This window comes from Spinacia oleracea, chromosome 4 (genome assembly GCF_020520425.1).
Source record: "Spinacia oleracea cultivar Varoflay chromosome 4, BTI_SOV_V1, whole genome shotgun sequence".
Lineage (NCBI taxonomy): Eukaryota > Viridiplantae > Streptophyta > Magnoliopsida > Caryophyllales > Amaranthaceae > Spinacia > Spinacia oleracea.
The window spans coordinates 187360270-187378929 of NC_079490.1; the positions used below are offsets into that span (position 1 = coordinate 187360270).

An 18660-nucleotide genomic window follows, 5' to 3' on the forward strand; every position below is an offset into this window, starting at 1 on the left:
GGTGCACATAGAGCATGGTGCACCTTAAGAACATTAGTATATAATTAAAAGAACATCTGGTTACGTAAAAAGAACATGGACATATATTTTTTTATATTTTTAATAAATTGTGATTTTTTATAACAAAAAAGTAAAATATTATATTGCATGTTCTTTTGTCGTAGTGTCATGTTCTTTTGTTTATGCACATGTGTTCTTTTGGTGCACATGGTGCACCATGCTCTATGTGCACCATGGTCCATAGTCCATGGATTGAATCAACTTGGATATTCCAATTAATTAAATTTATCTTTTTCTACCAAGTCTGCATAACTCTTTTTTCAGCTATCATCTTAAATGGAGAATTTCAGTTATCAACTGATTTCACATTTATCATGCTCCTGCAAATTAATTCTTCCTAGCCATTATTTTCTTCCATAACCCAAGATACACCATTCGTAATCTGTAGACCATGGACAAGAGTACCCATTGTTAGAGGTGTCAATTTGGACAAACGGATCGGGTTGAAACGTGTTCATTTGGCTATCGGGTCTGGTTGAAATATTAACGGTTTGGTTAACACGGGTTAATATCGGGTCGGGCTCATGTAGGTTCAGGTTAATATCAGGTCGGGGTATAATTAGATTGGGTCATATTGGGTCGGATTGTAAACGGGTTGTATCGGGTCGGATTCATGTCGGGTTAGATTCACATTAGATCGGGTTATAATTGAGTTGGTCAGATCGGATCGGATTATAGTCGGTTCGGGTTGGAGCATGTCGGGCTGTAAACGAGTTTAGCCGGATTATAACAGGTTCATATCATATCGGGACGGGTTAATGTTTAGTCAAGTCAATTCGAAGGATACAAATTATAAACAATAGCGGGTTATTACTAAAATCACAATTTTCAATATGTTTATATTATAATATGGATGTCTTAATTAAAAATGGTTACGTATTTCCGTACGTTTACTTTCCTCATATTTATTGCAAGCTTGATAAATAAATAAAAATCAATCCACTTCAAACGAGTAAATCAAGCCTATAAATTCTGGAGAAGTAAACACAATAGGTGATATCTAAAATGTCAAATACATTCACTTCAAAAAAAAGACATGATTAATTTAGAAATTAAGATTCAAGACTTGAGCAACAACAGAAGGTGGATAAATGTATGAATGACACTACAAGAACTCTCTTGGGTCAGTAACAAAACCGGTCAACGCGGATGCAGCCGCGGTGTATGGAGATGCTAGATATATCTGCCCTTCCTTGTTTCCCATTCTCCCGGGGAAGTTCCTATTTGTTGTTGACACGCAAACCTGCAATTCATTTCATAATCATGCTTAGTCAAAGGTAGCTTAAACTATGGGTCTATCTCGTTCATATGCAGCATATCACTCTCACAAACTTTTGAAGTAAACAACCCTATGCTTAAATTAGAATAGTTAATGATAATAGGTTAGCACGTTGGAGAAGTATATCATACAGTAAAGAACAAGGATACAGCCATCACAATCTGACAAGGACATTGGCTATTAACTTATTACTCCGTATCATGTTGCTTCAATTATCTTAGTGCTAGCTCACAAGCACATGATCAAGGATATGACGGTTTTCTTTACAAATTTAAAATGCTATCCTTGCTTAAAAAATATACAACATTATGCTTAACTAGTGACTACCAATTCACCAAGATTGCTAAGGTTGTTATTATAACCAAGTGAGGAAAAGCAACCCTTTAAGGAGATTTTTAACCAAATAACCACCGTCTTAATTCTCGAAAACCATCCCTATGTGATACTCCGCTAATAAGAAATATTGTACATGTGGGCAGAAACTGAGTTATAATCAGCTTTAATAATATACAAATATCAGTTAGGGCCTTAGGTGTGGCTTTTAATATTAGACTAAGGGTGGTTTTGTGTTATCTTTTTCCTCAATTTTATATGTATTTCTAATTGGATCCTGAATTCCTGATGTCCAAAGCACACTATCAAGGATATGGACAAAAGAAAAATGGAAAACTATTTTAGAAGGTTGAATACTGATTCAACACTGGTAAGCGGTAACATAAAAGAAATGGCAAAAACGGAAATACAAAACTTCAGAGAATAGGGGATGTAGCAGAACAGAGATGGCAAAATGGATGGTATAAGGATAACTCAATCCCAGCATTTATGAACTTAAACAAGCAAGATGCATGCATTTTCCTCGTCTTACACTCTGACCTTCAATTTGCACATATTTTTTGAAATACTATACAAAAATCTCGTGGCGCTACACTAAACTTGAAGTGCACAACAGACACTAGAATAAGGAGTTGAGTAAGTTACCTGTGCCTCATTCATTCGTGCATAAGTGTCTCTAGGGCCACCAAGGCAAGCTCCACAACCTGGACTGCCTGGTGTATCACACCCAGCTTCTTCAAATATCTGAGCACATGTCTTACCACCAGAACCAGGCACTGGAAGAGTGTACACATCCACCCAGACCTGAAATAGTTCATCAGAGATAATTAATGTAAAAACTTCACCTTTCAATGTTCGTATCCCTAGACCCTAGGTGCATAGTAAAAATGGATGGTTACAAACCTTCTGGGTGGCAGGTACTAAGAAAGTGGGGACTTTGACCTTTTTCCCCTGTAAAAAAAATTTAATGAAATTAACACACAGGTAATAAAATAAACTCTACAACATACTTGATCAAACAAACCGTCCACATACTCCACTAACTTAAGGTGCCAGACTGCCAAACATCATCAAGGAATTTCATCAGAAATGTCAACTTAAAGAACAAACACACTTCAGGGAAATTATAAACAAATGTTTTGATCATGAAGAAGATAGTTCTCACATTCTCTGTAAATTATCAATCTTCCCTCCCGAAAAATTAAAACAACTAACAAGAGTAACAAGCCACTGACAGGATCTTAGTTACACTGACTGGAACCCTTAACAACTTGGCAAAGCATAATACAAACAGCATATGTGCATCTCTGTTCCCAATTTTTTTTTGTATACACTACTTAATTAATGCAAATAAAAAGAATAGGCCATATCATAAACTAACGGAATAAAAGGGGGTTGCACTAAAGCACTAAACTACACGGATAAAAGAAACTGTTGTCAAATACCATATGTGTAATATCAATATGACGAAAGGGAGAGAAAATGAGCTTAAACTATTTAAATCTAAACATTGAACAACTACTATAGAAAACCAGATCAAAATTTCACATAAGGGTTTGTCCCTCTGTGATTGTAATTCTCATACAAATGAAAACCCCTTTTCCCCTACGAACATGGTCTTAATAAACCTTAGCACCCCAGGGGACAAAAATATCTAAGAACATTTTCACAAAGTATGAGTTTTTGATAACCCAAAGTATCCATAGATTAGCTCTGTATCTTCCAGTCAAGAAACAAAGAGAGAAGAAATGCAAAATCCAACATTCCCACCAAGTGGTCAGGTTCTTATGCAATGCACAAATCCAAGAGCTTAATCCTAGACCTGATCAAAAGGCGGGCCGGACCACGACCTTAAAATTATGGTAATTACATCGGGCCGGGCCAAGCAACCCTTACATCAGCCCAATTACATCGGGCAGGGCCGTTCTAAATGAGCTCAGGTGAACGACATCCCACATCACGTCATTAAAAGAAATAAAAGAGTTTCAAATTAAATTTATCAGCAAATCAGTAATTAAGCAACATGGGTATGGTCTTACAGAGGCCATAAAGATTTTGGCTGCGGCTAGAAAATCTTCTGTCTTCCCACCGGTACAGGAACCAATATATACTCTGTCAATTTTGACATCTTTACACTCTCTTGCTAAAGCACGGTTGTCAGGAGAGTGAGGCTACAAATAATTAAAAGGATGTTAGTTGACATGAATTCAATCTTTAACAGAGACGTGATCAATAAAGACAGACAGATGAAATGTCTCAAATTAGAATAGTGTGATGTCATTACCTTTGCAACAAGAGGTTCTAGCTTTGAGACATCAAACCGATACTCAGACATGAATCTAAAATCCAAATGAAGAAAAGACATCAGAGGAGTGTTTAAGGTAAATATTAGGCATGCAAAAGTACTACTCAATAGAGCTAGCACGAGTTGCTTAAGAAAGCCACAGTGTCACTTATCTATAAATTTTATACATATTTTCCAAAAAAATGAGCTTGGAGTTTCATGACTTCAATGGAAATTTAAAAATAAAAATCCAAGGCTTCGTGTTATTAATTACAGAGCTAAATTGCTAAAAAGCCAATGTTATAAACAGTAATACTATTTGCAAAAACGTTAACATTATTCAATAAGTACCTCGCTTGATCATCACTGTAAACAGGTTCATATGGAATAGAAGTCTTGTCCTGCACAAAACGAAACCACCCTATGTAACCAAACCAAACAACTCAATCCAAATAGTTCTATGTATCAAGAAACATGAACTTATTCTCTCTAGATTACTATTGACAGTCTGAAAAAATCATGATATCAGAAAGAATGTCTATTTCTAAGCAACGCATAAATGAGCAGTCTAATAGATCAATCAAAGAAAAAAAATGTACCACAGCAGAGAAGAGTGAGTATCTTCAACAATATGGCTAAATACAACAAGATGCAGCACTGGTCTCTGGGCAATAGGGATTAGGGAGTATAAATGGGTAAATGAACATAACTGTTCTCGGATAATACACCAAGCCGTAGTGAAGGACTGAAAGTCCATAAAACTCGTTCAAAAGTAGAAGGATATTTTGGCAGATAGTGAATACCAAATAGAAGATAATGCACAAACCTCAAGATATTTGTGTGTGGTACTATCAACAGGAACAACGCCATTCTTTCCTCCAGCTTCAACAACCATATTGCAAAGGGTCATTCTATCTTCCATCTAAGAGCACACATATACAATTGTGACTTCAGCAATTTGTAGAACATCAAACAAAAATACGCAATATATTGTAAAATTTGGACAATATAACTTCCAAACTAAACAAAATTTAAAGAGTAACAATATAAATCATACAGTCAAACTTTCAACAGTGGATCCAACAAATTCCATCGATTTATATGTTGCACCTGCCACTGATATTTCACCAATGATCTGCAAATCAATCAGATATCAGGGTGAGAAATCAATATATGATTATAGGGCTGCAATTACACAGGCCCAATCAAGAACATGCTGCACTTACTTGTAGGATCAAATCCTTCGCAAGCAAATAATCAGGCATTTCTCCATCCATTACAAATCGAAGAGTTGGAGGAACCTGAAAAAGTTTCAAAAGTATCTAAAATATTTAACCTTTAAAGGCTTAAACAGAGATATGTATGAGAAATAGACAATGATGATTGGACTGTTTGGAATTAATGTATAAATTTTTTCCACATTTACTTCTTCTAAAGAATAATAATACATCCTCTGTTCTTTAGTTTAGAACAATTTACTTTTACGGAAATTTCACATTAATTGCGACAGTTCTCGTTTAGGAAATATTTACATATAAAGTTACAACTTTACCCCTAGTATCAATAAAAAAAAATGTTGGACTACCCCTACTCTTTTCCTCTTTGTTAATCTTTCTGCCAACCCAACTGTTACAATAAATAAAGAACGGAAACGCAGATTATATTGATAAAATGTCATAACTCAAAAGAATAAAGCAAGAGAAATTGTCCTGAGTGAAAAGAAAATAATAATCCATGCTCTGCTGAATCTAAAAATTGAGTAACCCATGAAAGCGCCAGATGCTCTAAGTCTGTGGAAAACCTCAGCTTTCAAGCAGAGTTTAAAAAAGTGCGCTTTAAGCCCTGAAGCTCTAGGGAAAAGCCTTAATTAGGTATGAGCGAAGCTCTTGTGCTTAAGCGCATGAAGCCTGCGAAGCGCAAAAAGCGCGCTTTTTGGCGCTTCATTGAAATTCTTTTATATTTTTATTACTTTACATTAAAAGCTTTTTTTATATGTTGTTTTTGTATTTTGGACCACTCCCTATTAATCCTTAACAATAGAAAGTAGACCAAGAGTCCAAAAGAAAAGGAAAAAGAAGAAAAGAAGAAGACAACAGTCACAGTAGCCGACCCTAGCTTCTGGATAAACACTATGTTATATGCTTATTTTTGTCAAAATAAAGAGTAATACTCCCTCCGTCCCATAATATAGTGCCATTTTGACCAAAATCACGGTTATTAAGGTATAGGATAACATAAATCATTGTTTTTACTTTCAAGATAAAGTACATGTTTTATTTAATTTTACTTTTATTTTTTTGATAAAAAAAACAGCAATTAAACATTTTAATTATGTTTGTACAAGTCATCATCTTGAAACCACGAATGAACCCAGATTTGAGAACACATCTCCTATTCACTGATGATTCTTGGTTACTAAAGAAATGTCTTGGGGCCATAAGGGTCAATAATAAGTCATCAGCTGATTTGTTTCGCTGTGAATAAAGTTTCTTCCTTCAACGATTTAAGAACCCAGAAACGAAGAAACAGAAACTAGAAACGAAAAAAACACAAACCCAAATTTAAGTACCTAGAAACGAAGAAAATACGAACCCAGATTTAAGAACCCAGAAACGAAGAAACAGAACCCAGAAACGAAGAACCAGAACAGAGAGAAACAGAACCTAGAAACGAAGAATCAGAGAGCTCGGAAATTAGGGTAATGGTGTAGAGGAAGAGAGAGAATTGTGAGATGAGATGAACAGAGAGAAGGTGTGAACTTAGAAGTGGGCCTCGAAAAACGAATACATGGGTTGAATAAAAATCAGATAGTACGATTTTCAAAGTACAAATGTCTGACTTTTTAAGGATAATATTGGCATTACAAATTCTTTATGAGTGTATTATGGGAAAAATATAATGGTTTAAAATAGAAATAGGCACATCATTTAGGGACACCGGATTAGGAAAATAGGCACTATATTATGGGACGGAGGGAGTATATATTTGGAAGCAAATCTGATGTTTATATATTTTTGTGGTTATTTTAGTAAGATATATATGCGTAATAGTAAAAAACCTTTCATTCTTAAAAAGTGCGCTTCACTTCAATGAAGCGCGCGCCTTGCGCTTAAGCTCTAGGACACATATCGCTTTAGTGCGCTTTGCGCTTTTTTATACACTGCTTTCAAGTCCTATCCAAAAACATGTCGCATGACGGCATGAAAGAGCAGCCTCAAGAAAATAAGCAAAATCAGCTCACACAAAATACACTATCAAGAAGCACACTGCTGCAAGCCTGTAACTTCTTCCCTTGGTTACCCTAAAGGCCTAAACCCCACAAAGGGAATTTACAACAACTTTAATAACTCGTGACTAACAACTGCCCCAAAGATATTGAGCCACTAGACAACAGAGAAAGGCGTAGGAGAAAATTGCACTGTTAGGTAAGGGAAGATATCTTGCAAGATGGCTAAACTCAGGTGTAGGTTTAGAGCGTATCATAAGGAATTAATCCCGCCCAAAACTAGCAACCATACAAAAGCCCTCACCTAAAAAGAAAAACCTTAGCCTTTCAAATAAAGCTCGGAACAGAAAAAAGTGGTAACAACAGAAAACCCATTAAATAAGTTGAATATGGACTTATTAGTTAAAGGAAATGAGTTTCGAACCTTTAACAATATTTTACCAGTGCCCAAAACGAAACCAGCATCAGTATTGCCAATTCCAGAGGCAAATTGGCCAAATGCTCCGGCATTACATGTATGAGAGTCGGTCCCTAACAAGACCTATAATTAACAAGTATATGAGACGTGTGGCTTTACAACAATAAATGGAAAAATAACAAGTGACAAAGTTGCCAGGACCGTATACCTCTCCAGGTCTACAATGACCCTCTTGTGCAAGAGCGACATGGCATACACCTTTGTAGTCAGGATTAACCTGCGCAGGTGTAGAGTCATTAATATATAATCATGAACGAAAACTGTTAATACTTAATAGTATCAGCATATTCAGCAAGCAACATACCTTAAAGTCGGAACGATCAGTTATATCATAGAAATATTTTATATTTTGCTCCTTCACGAAGTCTCTCAAGATATCAACATTCCTGTTGGCCCGTTCATCTTTTGTAAAAATATAGTGATCGGGAATAATGACAACCTTTTCACGGTCCCAGACCTTCAAAAAACAACACAAGTAACAGTTACGACTTGACAGGTGAATATAAGAAGCTAATGCATAGATGAACAACAAATGATAAGTTCCATGTTGAAGTAAATTTTGGACAAAAGAGGGGAATAATATGATTCAAAATGCATTGAAGTGGAGGTGACTAGTGGCCCGGACTGGCTCAGACCCAACCATATGTAACCCGAATAACAGCCAGGGGGAGGCCTGTTTGTAGCGTCAGTGACAAAAGTCCAGCTAAGGTAACTCAGCATCTTTTCATCCAAACTCATTTCCAAAATACTACAAAGCAATTGACAAACACTTTAGCCTGGCATGGATTGGCCCGCAGACTGGCCCATGGCCGACCCTCTCAAGATGCTTAAGCATTCCATTCATGGTTCTTCATATACTGACCCAGTCTGTTCAGGCCCCTTTGGACCGGGCTATGAGACACCACTATAGAAAATATATGTCACGAATTTTCATCTCTTTCTGTATTTTATCAAGTTATACCCCTTTTGCATGCAAAAAATAATGGAACAGACACACTCCTCTTTACCTTTACCGGTTGCTTTATGTGCCAAATACATATTTCATTAATGGTAGCACTGAAATACCAATATATATTCACCGCAAATTCATAGCAATCAAGCAAACAAGAGCACTGTAACGACATGGTATTTCCTGGTAGATCCATACATTATAGGATGACTTTAGGGATAGTGTGTGTTACCCTGCTACACCACAAGAGACAAAGGACGAGTTGGTTGAACACTTTGGAGTTTGGACAGTAAAACAGAGCACCAACTTATCAAGTCCAAGCGCAATTAGGTCCAGATTGGAACTTACAGTAACAAACTAAGGAAATGCTTGGACAAAATTATAGCATATGGACATATTCCTAATTGTTCTTGTTGTATCAATTCAAGAGAAGCTTGAGTTCACAAAGTAAGAACAAAACCAGAAATCTATTCGACTTTTAAAGGGATAAAATGAAACACATAACACAATCGAACAGGACATTTTGATGATAGTGTTGATGGCGGAATGGTGTAGTTGATAGCATTACTCAGTAAATAGAATATAGTAATGGTGAAGGAATGACAAGCAACAATCAAAATACAATGACAGTTGGGAAGTCTCAGCTAATGACGTCGCTTAACATACACAACTTGATCACTGCCGCAAGTCAGACACCTGGTCCTGAACTCATGGTAGGTAACTCTTGTTGCCTTCACCCTACTGCAAATCAGTAAATGGTACTAGATAGTGGCACATCATAGCACAGATCACCTCATACACCTTCACCTTGCACAACACTATTCCAAATGGCACCATGGAGCATAAGGGTACTATGAAGTTTACACCGACAGTATTTTATATGCAAATTAGTCAAGGCGTTGTCTTCCAGACCAGTCAGGCCTTTTTTTTTAATCAGTGTCTCTTTCAGGGCTCATAATGAGCATTAGAGCAAAATCCACAAACTATTAGTAGGAAGCAACTGACTGTCACTATCTTATCACCAATGCACCATTGACGATGACTATTCAAGAGCATCATGGAAACATTTGCTGTCTTACAAAAGCAATGCATGACCTATTCTGAAGCCATTTATAGCTCCCGTTGATAATCAGTTTTACAGTTCGGTCAAATTCGTCAGGTCTGATAAAAGAGCTGGATTTTCCTGATTCTGCTGCGAAAGAATTCTACGCTTTCAAGGGAATCATCAAATTTCTGGAGTGGATAGGTCTCAAAGGAAAATGTAAGCATTTATGAGAAACAGCTAAAATCTTACTTCAAGCTAATTTGTAAATTCAAAATTGGGGGTGATTGGGTTTGATTGCTACATGTCTCACACATAGGTCTCCTCCTACTGCTGTTTAAACACAAAGCCCCTCAATGGTTTGATTGCTACATGTCTCACACATAGGTCTCCTCCTACTGCTGTTTAAACACAAATCCCCTCAATTTTTTTATTTTTTTTGGCAATTAATAAGTTTTATTAATAACCAAGATAGCTTGAAATTCTCATTATACATTCATATGAGCAATTAAGGTCATTTGGCATTGGCAGTATATATTATTTTGCTCCTGCCTTCAAAAAGAAACAGGAATTATTTCACCATATGGTTATTCCCTGTGATAAAACAGAGAGTGGTATTTATCAGAAATAGAAAGTATTGAGCTGTTGATACTGGAAGTTTCGGTAACAAGTAACTACAAGAAAATAATATAACTTCCACAGTGTGCAGTTGAATTCCTTTAATATGCTCTTCCATTATTAAAGCTTTTCAAAGCGTGAGAGAATTAGTTATTTAAGGTTCACTACAAGGTGAATATAAGGGAGATTGCTGTATAGGCAATTCAATATCTTAAAGCCGAAAGGTTTTCCTTCGTGCCACGGCTAAAACAAATAAAGGAATCTTAATCTAAAGGATGGACTGGGACACTGGGTATGTAGAGGTGAAGCATCTGCTATAAAGCCTCGGATCAGAGTCTCCTTATGATGTTTGCATTCTTAATTTTAACTCAACTATACATGTCAAATACTTGAGTAATTTGACACTCTAAATGGGTATGGACCAGTGTACAGGAAAGTGCGCCTTGGAGCTCATTCAGTGCCCCAAATGGCCTAGGCATAGAGATTTCAAAGAGGCGCACATCAGTCCTCAATTTTCTTTTTTTAAAAAAATTATTCATTGCGCCTCAGTTCAGGCGCAGCAGGACCCCTATTCTTACGGACATTTGGATACTTTAATTTTTCGCCAGACAAAGAAGTTGATACTTCATATCCACATGCGTACCAAAGGCGGCGAAGGCAATTATTGTTTACATGTGTCCCAATCATAACTTGGATACTAATAACCGTAACACATGCGTCTTCTAATTTAGAAATTTTCATATGAGACTCTTGGAACCATATCCAAGTTTGACATTTGTATTCAAGTCTGAGCATCACAATTATCCTATAACTTGGGATTACTACAAGGTGGTGGGGGTAAAATGTCCTTACCTTTGCACTTTCTTTTTAGTTATTTTGGCAGTCAGCTCTTCAAGTAGTAAGTACAGACGAACCCATCCTTCATTTCAAAGAGATTAGGAGCATTAACTTGGCACATACTCCTTCCGTTATTTATTATGTACCCAATTACTGTGAACTCTTGTTTCTAGCAGAGGTGATTGGATTTAAGAAAAAAAATGGAACAACTAAGAAAGATGTGGTAAAATAATGGGTAATAGTTGGTGGTCGAAGAAAAAGGTGGGTAAAGTAAGAGAGAGATAGTGGAAAGGTATAACTATTGTGGGGAAAAAGGTAAGATGGTAAAATATATTAACGAAAAATAGAATAAAGTAGAAGCAGACAGAACAAAGACAACACCTTTTTTATGGGAAGTGGTACATAGAAAAAGAAACAGAGGGAGTACATTATAAAAATCCCCCAAGACAATATATTAGTTCAACAAAAGTAACTGTAGAGGTTAATACGACATGAAATTTCAGCTCTTGACCTAGGTATGCACTATATGCCTTTATAGTTGAAGACACACTTGGGGACATGTGAGATAGGATAACTACTTCATACTCCCCTCTGTTTCTACTTGCAACACTTGTCTCTTTCGGTCGTTTCTGAATACTTGCAACATTTTTTTTTTTTACATACTAATTCTTTATTCTTTTCTCTCCTTTTTTACTCCACTTGCAACAACAACAACAACAACAACAAGCCTTAGTCCCAAAATGATTCGGGGTCGGCTAACATGAATCGTCGTAGGAGATCGTCATTGTCACCAATCAAACCAGAAAGAAGCAGGAAGTAAAAAGAAAAAAAACAAGGAAAAGAAAGTGAAATTAATGAAAGTATGATAAGAGAAAAAATGTGTGTATATATATATATATATATATATTATAGAAGAAATATTGTAAGAGATAATAAAAAATAAGTAAAGTTTAAAATAAATAAAATAAGTACATTTCAAAATAGCATGTGAAATTAAAAAATTAAAAAATTTAAAAAAAAATTGAAAGAACTTAAAAAATAAAATAAAAGTAAAATAAAAATAAAAATAAAAATAAAGATAAAAGAGAATCAGAAACATTGAAGTTGTATTAGTCAAATGAAGTCATCAATGTATATTCTCTCCCTCCACTCTGTCCTATCTAACGCCATATTTTCCTCAATCCCAAGAAAGCTCATATCGTGCTCAATCACCTTCCTCCAAGTTTTCTTAGGTCTTCCCCTACCCCTTGCAATTCTATCCCTTTGCCACCCTTCTATCCTCCTAACCGGGGCATCATTTGATCTTCTGCTTACATGTCCAACCCATCTTAAACGATTTTCCATCATCTTAAACTCAATCGGTGCAACCCTACTTTCTTCCTAATAATCTCATTCCTCAAACGATCCTTTCTTGTATGCCCACACATCCAACGTAACATGCGCATCTCCGCCACATTCATCTTGTGCACGTGACAATGTTTCACTGCCCAACATTCCGTGCCGTATAACAAAGCCGGTCGAATTGCCGTGCGGTAAAATTTTCCCTTCATTCTTTGGGGCATGCCTGAATCACATAGGAACCCCGTGGAACCTTTCCACTTCAACCAACCTGCTTTGATTCTATGGGCCACATCGCCATCCTATTCTCCATCCTTTTGGATAATAGATCCTAAATAACGGAACATTTCAGAGCCTTGGACAATTTTCCCATCTAAGGTAATCGCCCCTGTCTCTCTATCTTGGACTCCACTAAACTTACACTCCATATATTCCGTCTTGTTTCTACTCAACCTAAAACCCCGAGATTCCAAAGTTTGTCTCCATAACTCCAACTTACTTTCCACTCCTTCTTTTGTTTCATCAATCAACACAATATCATCTGCAAACATCATGCAGCAGGGTATACCATCTTGGATGGACCTCTTCAATTCGTCCATGACTATAGCAAAAAGAAACGGGCTAAGTGCGAAACCTTGATGCACTCCAATCGTAATGGGGAATTCTTCGGTCTTACCAACACTAGTTCTCACACTCGTTCTAACTCCCCCACTTGCACCAATTCTTATTATTTCTCTCTCACATAAACAATTAAAATACCACAATTAACCCCACTTACACATTAATTTATTCATTTTCATGTACGACCCACAAACATTCCTAAAACGACGCACAAACATATGTGTTGCGAGTATTCGAAAGCAGAATGAATAATACATACGTCGTATTATGCTTAATCAGATGTACAATAAATGTTGGATAGAAGAACTACTAATCTTGTACTCCCTTTGTTCCTAAAAAATTATTCCCATTTCCCTTGGGCACATTTGTCAATGCACATTTTGTATGTTTAATATCTCTAATTACATGTTATTAAAAAATAATAAAATTTTGATATTGTTAAAATACTCATTGAGACGAATCAAACAACACCCCGTATGACTAAGTTTTTTCTCATATATATTGGAAATAGTTTAGAAGATTCTCTTCCATTGTGAATAGTAAAATTCCAAATGGGAAGAACTTTGTGGAACGGAAGGAGTATCTGTTAAAGTGCATTTAGGCATGTGCCTACCTAAAACTATAATTCTTATTCAAGTATGATGTGCAGGATTCTAAAGTCTAGTTAATTAGTCATTGTATCACATTCGTAATAACAATATTCAACATACCTCTCGAGCTCTCATTCCAGATTCTCTACTTAATTTAGTCATTGTATTACGTTCCAAATAACAATATTCAACACACCTCTCAGGCTCTCATTCTTAAGATTCGTAAGATTAAAAGAAAACCATGACCTTCTAGTACTCTTGGCAAGGTTGTCTCAAATCTCTTTGCAAGTGGATGCGTAGTGATCGAAAGAGTTTAATAACTAGGTCTAGTTTTTACATCATGAATGAACATTTTCACACAGATAATTTGAACTACATAACAAATACAAAAAATATCAATAACCAAATACTAACACTTCTATGATGAAAAAACATACCTTGGCATTCTTTCCAAATTCCTTCTTAAAGATACCAATGGAGCCAGGTCCACAAACATCATGGGTCATCAATACATCAACATTAACCCACACATTATCACCTGGGACTAACTGGGGTTTCTCTGAAGCCCTAGCCAATATCTTCTCCGTCATTGTCATTGCATTTTTCACCTAAATATTCAAATACAAATCCAAAATCAAATTAATCCTACAAAAACATAGCAAATCCCAATTCCCAAACAATGAACCAATAAGAATCATATAAACAAATAATCAAAATTAGTGCATCCCAATTCCCATCTACATCATTGGCCTATGTATCTCTCGCCACACCAGAAAACTTCAATGACAATTCCCGAACAATGAACCAATAAAAATCATACAAACAAATAATCAAAGTTAATGTATCCCGACTACATCATTGCCCTATGTCACTATGTGTCTCTCTGTCACACTAGAAAAACTTCAATGACAATTCCCAAACAACGAAACAATAAAAATCATACAAACAAATAATCAAAATTAACGTATCCCATCTATATCATTACCCTATGTGTCTCTCCTAATACCAGAAAAACTTCAACGACAATTCCCAAACTATAAACCAATAAAATCATAAAAACAAAGAATCAACATGAATGTCAAAGCTAACAAGCTTAAAGTTTGGGGAAGTGTGGTTCCTAGTACCCAAGACCTAGAATCGAATCACGTCCACATCATTTCCATAGCCTGGCTCTCGTCACGCCAAAAAAAAAAAAAAAATCAAAACTAATAAATAGGGTTGTTAGAAAAGAACAAACCGAGCCCGTTGTAGAAGGGTTTCTCTGAGTTTGTTGTGGAGCCATGACTGAAACTATCTTCTTAGACTTCATCTTCCTGTATTTTGAAGCTGCAAATTGGGAGCAATTCGAGGAAGAGGAAGACAAAGCAGAGAGTCCCAAATCATTCTGCAACCAAAAACAAGTAAATTTAAAAGGGTCATAAATCAAACTCACAATACACATAAGGGAGTTGAATTGATTTAATTAAAAATTAATAACCTTGCGGAAAAAGGATGAAGATGTTGAAGAAATTGCTTGAGAAATTGCCATTAGATGATGAATATATGCGAAGTCACCAAATTTGTTTTGGTTTCTGGTAATGAATGTCTCGGAGAAGGGGGGCTCGCTACAGTGGCGTATCCAGGAATGTTAGGGTGTTAGGGTGTTGGGTCACCATCGTTAATGCACCGCAATATCAATATAAAAACACACAATATATAAGTACCTAAAAATAAAATTCGTCCCGAAAGTACATATTACAATCAAATACCTACAATACCCAATGATCACATTAGTGATTCACAATTACAACAAGATTCACATAATCACATTAGTGATTCACAATACCCAATGATCAATCCAACTAATGCATTACTCAAACTAAAACAACAATTCACCCATAAATCAATAACAAATTAACAACCAGTCAACATTCCATTAAATTAAAACAACAACAAACAAATTGAACAATTAAAACAAACAACAACAACAACAACAAATTGATGACTCCCTGTTAAAACAACAAAATATTAAAACAAACTCAAAAATCAAGTCAGTGGACGAAATAATGATAACTCCCTGTTATTCAAATTTTTTACTTCATTTTCATTTGCAATTCCAACTTCAATCAATCATAATTCAATCAGAAATGAATTAAAATCCTGCAATAACCAATCTCATAAATCATAACAATACTAATCTGACTAATATCTCAATTCCAAATTTCCAATCACCATTCACCAATAATGCAATAACTGAAATTTTGACAAATTAACATGAGAAATCAATCACAATTCATAAATTATAATAAAAACATGAAGCAATAATTGATTTAGAGACTAATTAGACTGACATTTAGACAATTAGAAATTTAGAGCATTAGACTAACCTCAAGATTGGTGAATGGTGACTCGTGAGTCGTGAGGTGGGCGGCCAGGCGGTTGTCGGAGTCCGGCTGGGAAAGCGTGACGCGTATAGGTGGGTGGCCGCCGGCCGGGGAGGCTGCTATGGCTGAGTGGCTGGGCTCGCTTACTTGAGGAGTTGAGGAGTTAAGCAATTGAGGTGAGCCGCGGATCGAAACGGAGTACTGCTGTACTGGACGGCTGCCGCCGGTGAGGTGAGCCGCGGACAGTGGTGCGGCTGGTCCCGGTAACTCGGTAACGGTGAGGACGTGAGGTGGCTCTCAGAGGCTGGGCGGCGCTAAGGGGAATAGTTTTGGGCGAAATACGGGTCTGTAGTCTGCTTTGGGCGAAATTTCTTTTTTTTATTCTTTTTTTTGTCAAAAAATTCGCTGGGTCACGTCACCCACCGGGACCAATGGTAGTTCCGCCACTGGCTCGCTATATCTCTACTGTATATACCAGTCTTGCAGAAGCCACTAGTTTAAGTTTAAGTTTAGTTTAGTTTGACCGGCATAAATTGAGCACGGGTGTATTACTCCATCAGTCCCCAAATACTCGAATTGGTTTGACCTGCATAGAGTTTAATGGAATGTAATTGAACACGGGAGTATTACTTCATCAGTCCCAGAATACTCGAACTGGTTTGACCAAGGTTGACAGGATCGGGATTCTACTTTGGATCGAGGAAGGGGGTAGGATCGGATTGGTAGAATCGGATCGTGGGATCGTAAGATCCTACTAAATAATAAAAATAATGGTTATATTATTAAAATGAAATGTTAAATCATGTATTCATGTAATCTTAATACTTAAATATCATTTTTAGCTCACATAAGATTAATACTTGTGTAGATTCAAGAGAAATTAATAAGATATGCGCAAGGTTGTTGAAATTATATGAATTTCTGTACTTTTAAGTGAATAAGATACTTGTTTTATAACTAATTTATTGATAGAAAAGTATGATGTTTCTAATGATATATGATTATGAAGTATTTAGTAATAAAAGAAATTGTTATCTTGAAATATTGTATGTTGGATAGGATCGTTGGGTCTGATCGTAGAATCGTAGGATCGTATTAAGAACTCACCACTCAAAAATTTTATCGAGATAGGATCGTAAGATCCTACACAAATTAAGATCCTACCTAAGATCCGGATCGGTGGCATGTTTTTGGATCGTAGAATCGTAGGATCGTAAGATCCGAATGGGGAGTTTAACAACAATGGGTTTGACCGCACAGAGTTTAATCCAATATAATTGACTTATTATTTAATTAAATGATAGTTGATAGTGAAGTACTTTTTTAATATGAATAATGGAAAATGGGTCAACTTTTAAGATGGATAGTGGAAAATGACTTATTTTTTAATACTGTATATTTTTTTAAGGAAAAGAGATATTAGCCGGTCAATGGGTAAGTATAATATTAATCAAGTTTGTCATTTTATAGAAACGGTGAGAGTAATCCGAGACGACTTTATAAGGAAAGTGGTGCGAGTATTCTGGGACAGGGGGAGTACACGGATTAAAAAAGATACAAAATACTCCCTAGTTTTTTTTGTTTTTTACGTTTGGTATCATACACGCGACTTAAAAAATAATTAATATGAACAAAGATTCCTTCTTTTTACTTTAATAATGCAAATTATATTTATTAATACTAATGGGCAGTTTGGTTGGAGAAGGGGAAAGGGAAAAAGAATGAGAATGGGAATCAAGGAGAATGGAATGAAAACCCTTTGTTTAAGAATGGTGTTTGGTTTGTCCATTCTTCTCCCCCTCTCTCTCCCCTAAATAAAAAATAAAAAATATTAATAAAAAATAAAAACTAAAAACTAAAAAATATATAATGCTTCGTATATACTACCTCCGTTCCTATTTACGCTTTACGCTTTCCGTTTAAGTGCATTCCTGAAAGTTCTTTACACTTATGCTTTATTCCATTTTTAGAATACAACTTTTACAATTATACCCTCTTATCTTATTATTTTATTCATCCACTTACCATTTTTGTTGGCCCACTTATATAATTTATGATTGTTAACCCTTCACCTATTATTAACCCAATAATTATGATTGTTAACCCTTCCCACCAATTTAACACCTCTGATTTAATTTTTGTCTCTCTCCTCTCTCGTAACTTTCAGTAAACTCATTCAAATTCTTGGAATTTATTTCAATCAATTGCTTTCTCTCTCTCTCGTAACTTCCAAAGCAAAACCTTCTCGTCGTCTTCATCTTCTCCTCTCTTCAATTAACTAGATCCACCCTCTTTCCAGACTTCAAACCATAAAATTTCACCATCTTCATCCACACTTCAAACCAGAAACGTGATTTTGGCTCCTCCTTGATAAAAAAAATGATGATTTTTTTTAAAATTTTCTTCATCTTCTCTTAAACTAAGAATTAGGGTTTCTCTTCAAATCTTCTCTCCTTTCTCGTGAATTTGGGGAAGAATTAGTCCTAGATTTAGGGTTTATCTGATTAATCTCTCGCATCGCTCATGATTTTAGGGGAAAATTAGATTTAGGGTTCTGCATGTTGGGATTCCGGTCAATTTGCGAGATAATCGGGTTCGGTAATTGGGGATCTTCGTGATTTTGGGGGAAAGTTCAAGGGTTA

General features: G+C 35.9%; 1 protein-coding gene across 1 annotated transcript; it reads right to left on the minus strand.

Moving 5' to 3' along the window:
• Positions 1-1003: 1003 nt before the first annotated feature.
• LOC110782681 (3-isopropylmalate dehydratase large subunit, chloroplastic-like) lies at positions 1004-16441 on the minus strand. Its single transcript, XM_021986892.2, has 16 exons — positions 16022-16441; positions 15133-15259; positions 14893-15039; positions 14093-14263; positions 7965-8117; positions 7809-7877; positions 7607-7723; positions 5183-5257; positions 5014-5091; positions 4783-4878; positions 4308-4357; positions 3957-4011; positions 3712-3843; positions 2576-2623; positions 2318-2476; positions 1004-1303 (listed from the first exon to the last, which is right to left on the minus strand). The coding sequence occupies exons 2-16, from the start codon at positions 15181-15183 to the stop codon at positions 1166-1168; spliced, it is 1539 nt and encodes a 512-aa protein (XP_021842584.1). The 5' UTR covers positions 15184-15259; positions 16022-16441; the 3' UTR covers positions 1004-1165.
• Positions 16442-18660: the final 2219 nt, after the last annotated feature.

Excerpts from the sequence above, each read along its gene's own strand:
- LOC110782681 (XM_021986892.2), bottom strand. The coding sequence starts at position 15,183 with ATGGCAATTTCTCAAGCAATTTCTTCAACATCTTCATCCTTTTTCCGC. Across the intron at positions 8,118-14,092 it reads AATTTGGAAAGAATGCCAAG|GTCTGGGACCGTGAAAAGGT; the intron begins GTATGTTTTTTC and ends TGTTTTTTGAAG. Across the intron at positions 4,358-4,782 it reads CCACACACAAATATCTTGAG|GACAAGACTTCTATTCCATA; the intron begins GTTTGTGCATTA and ends CGTTTTGTGCAG.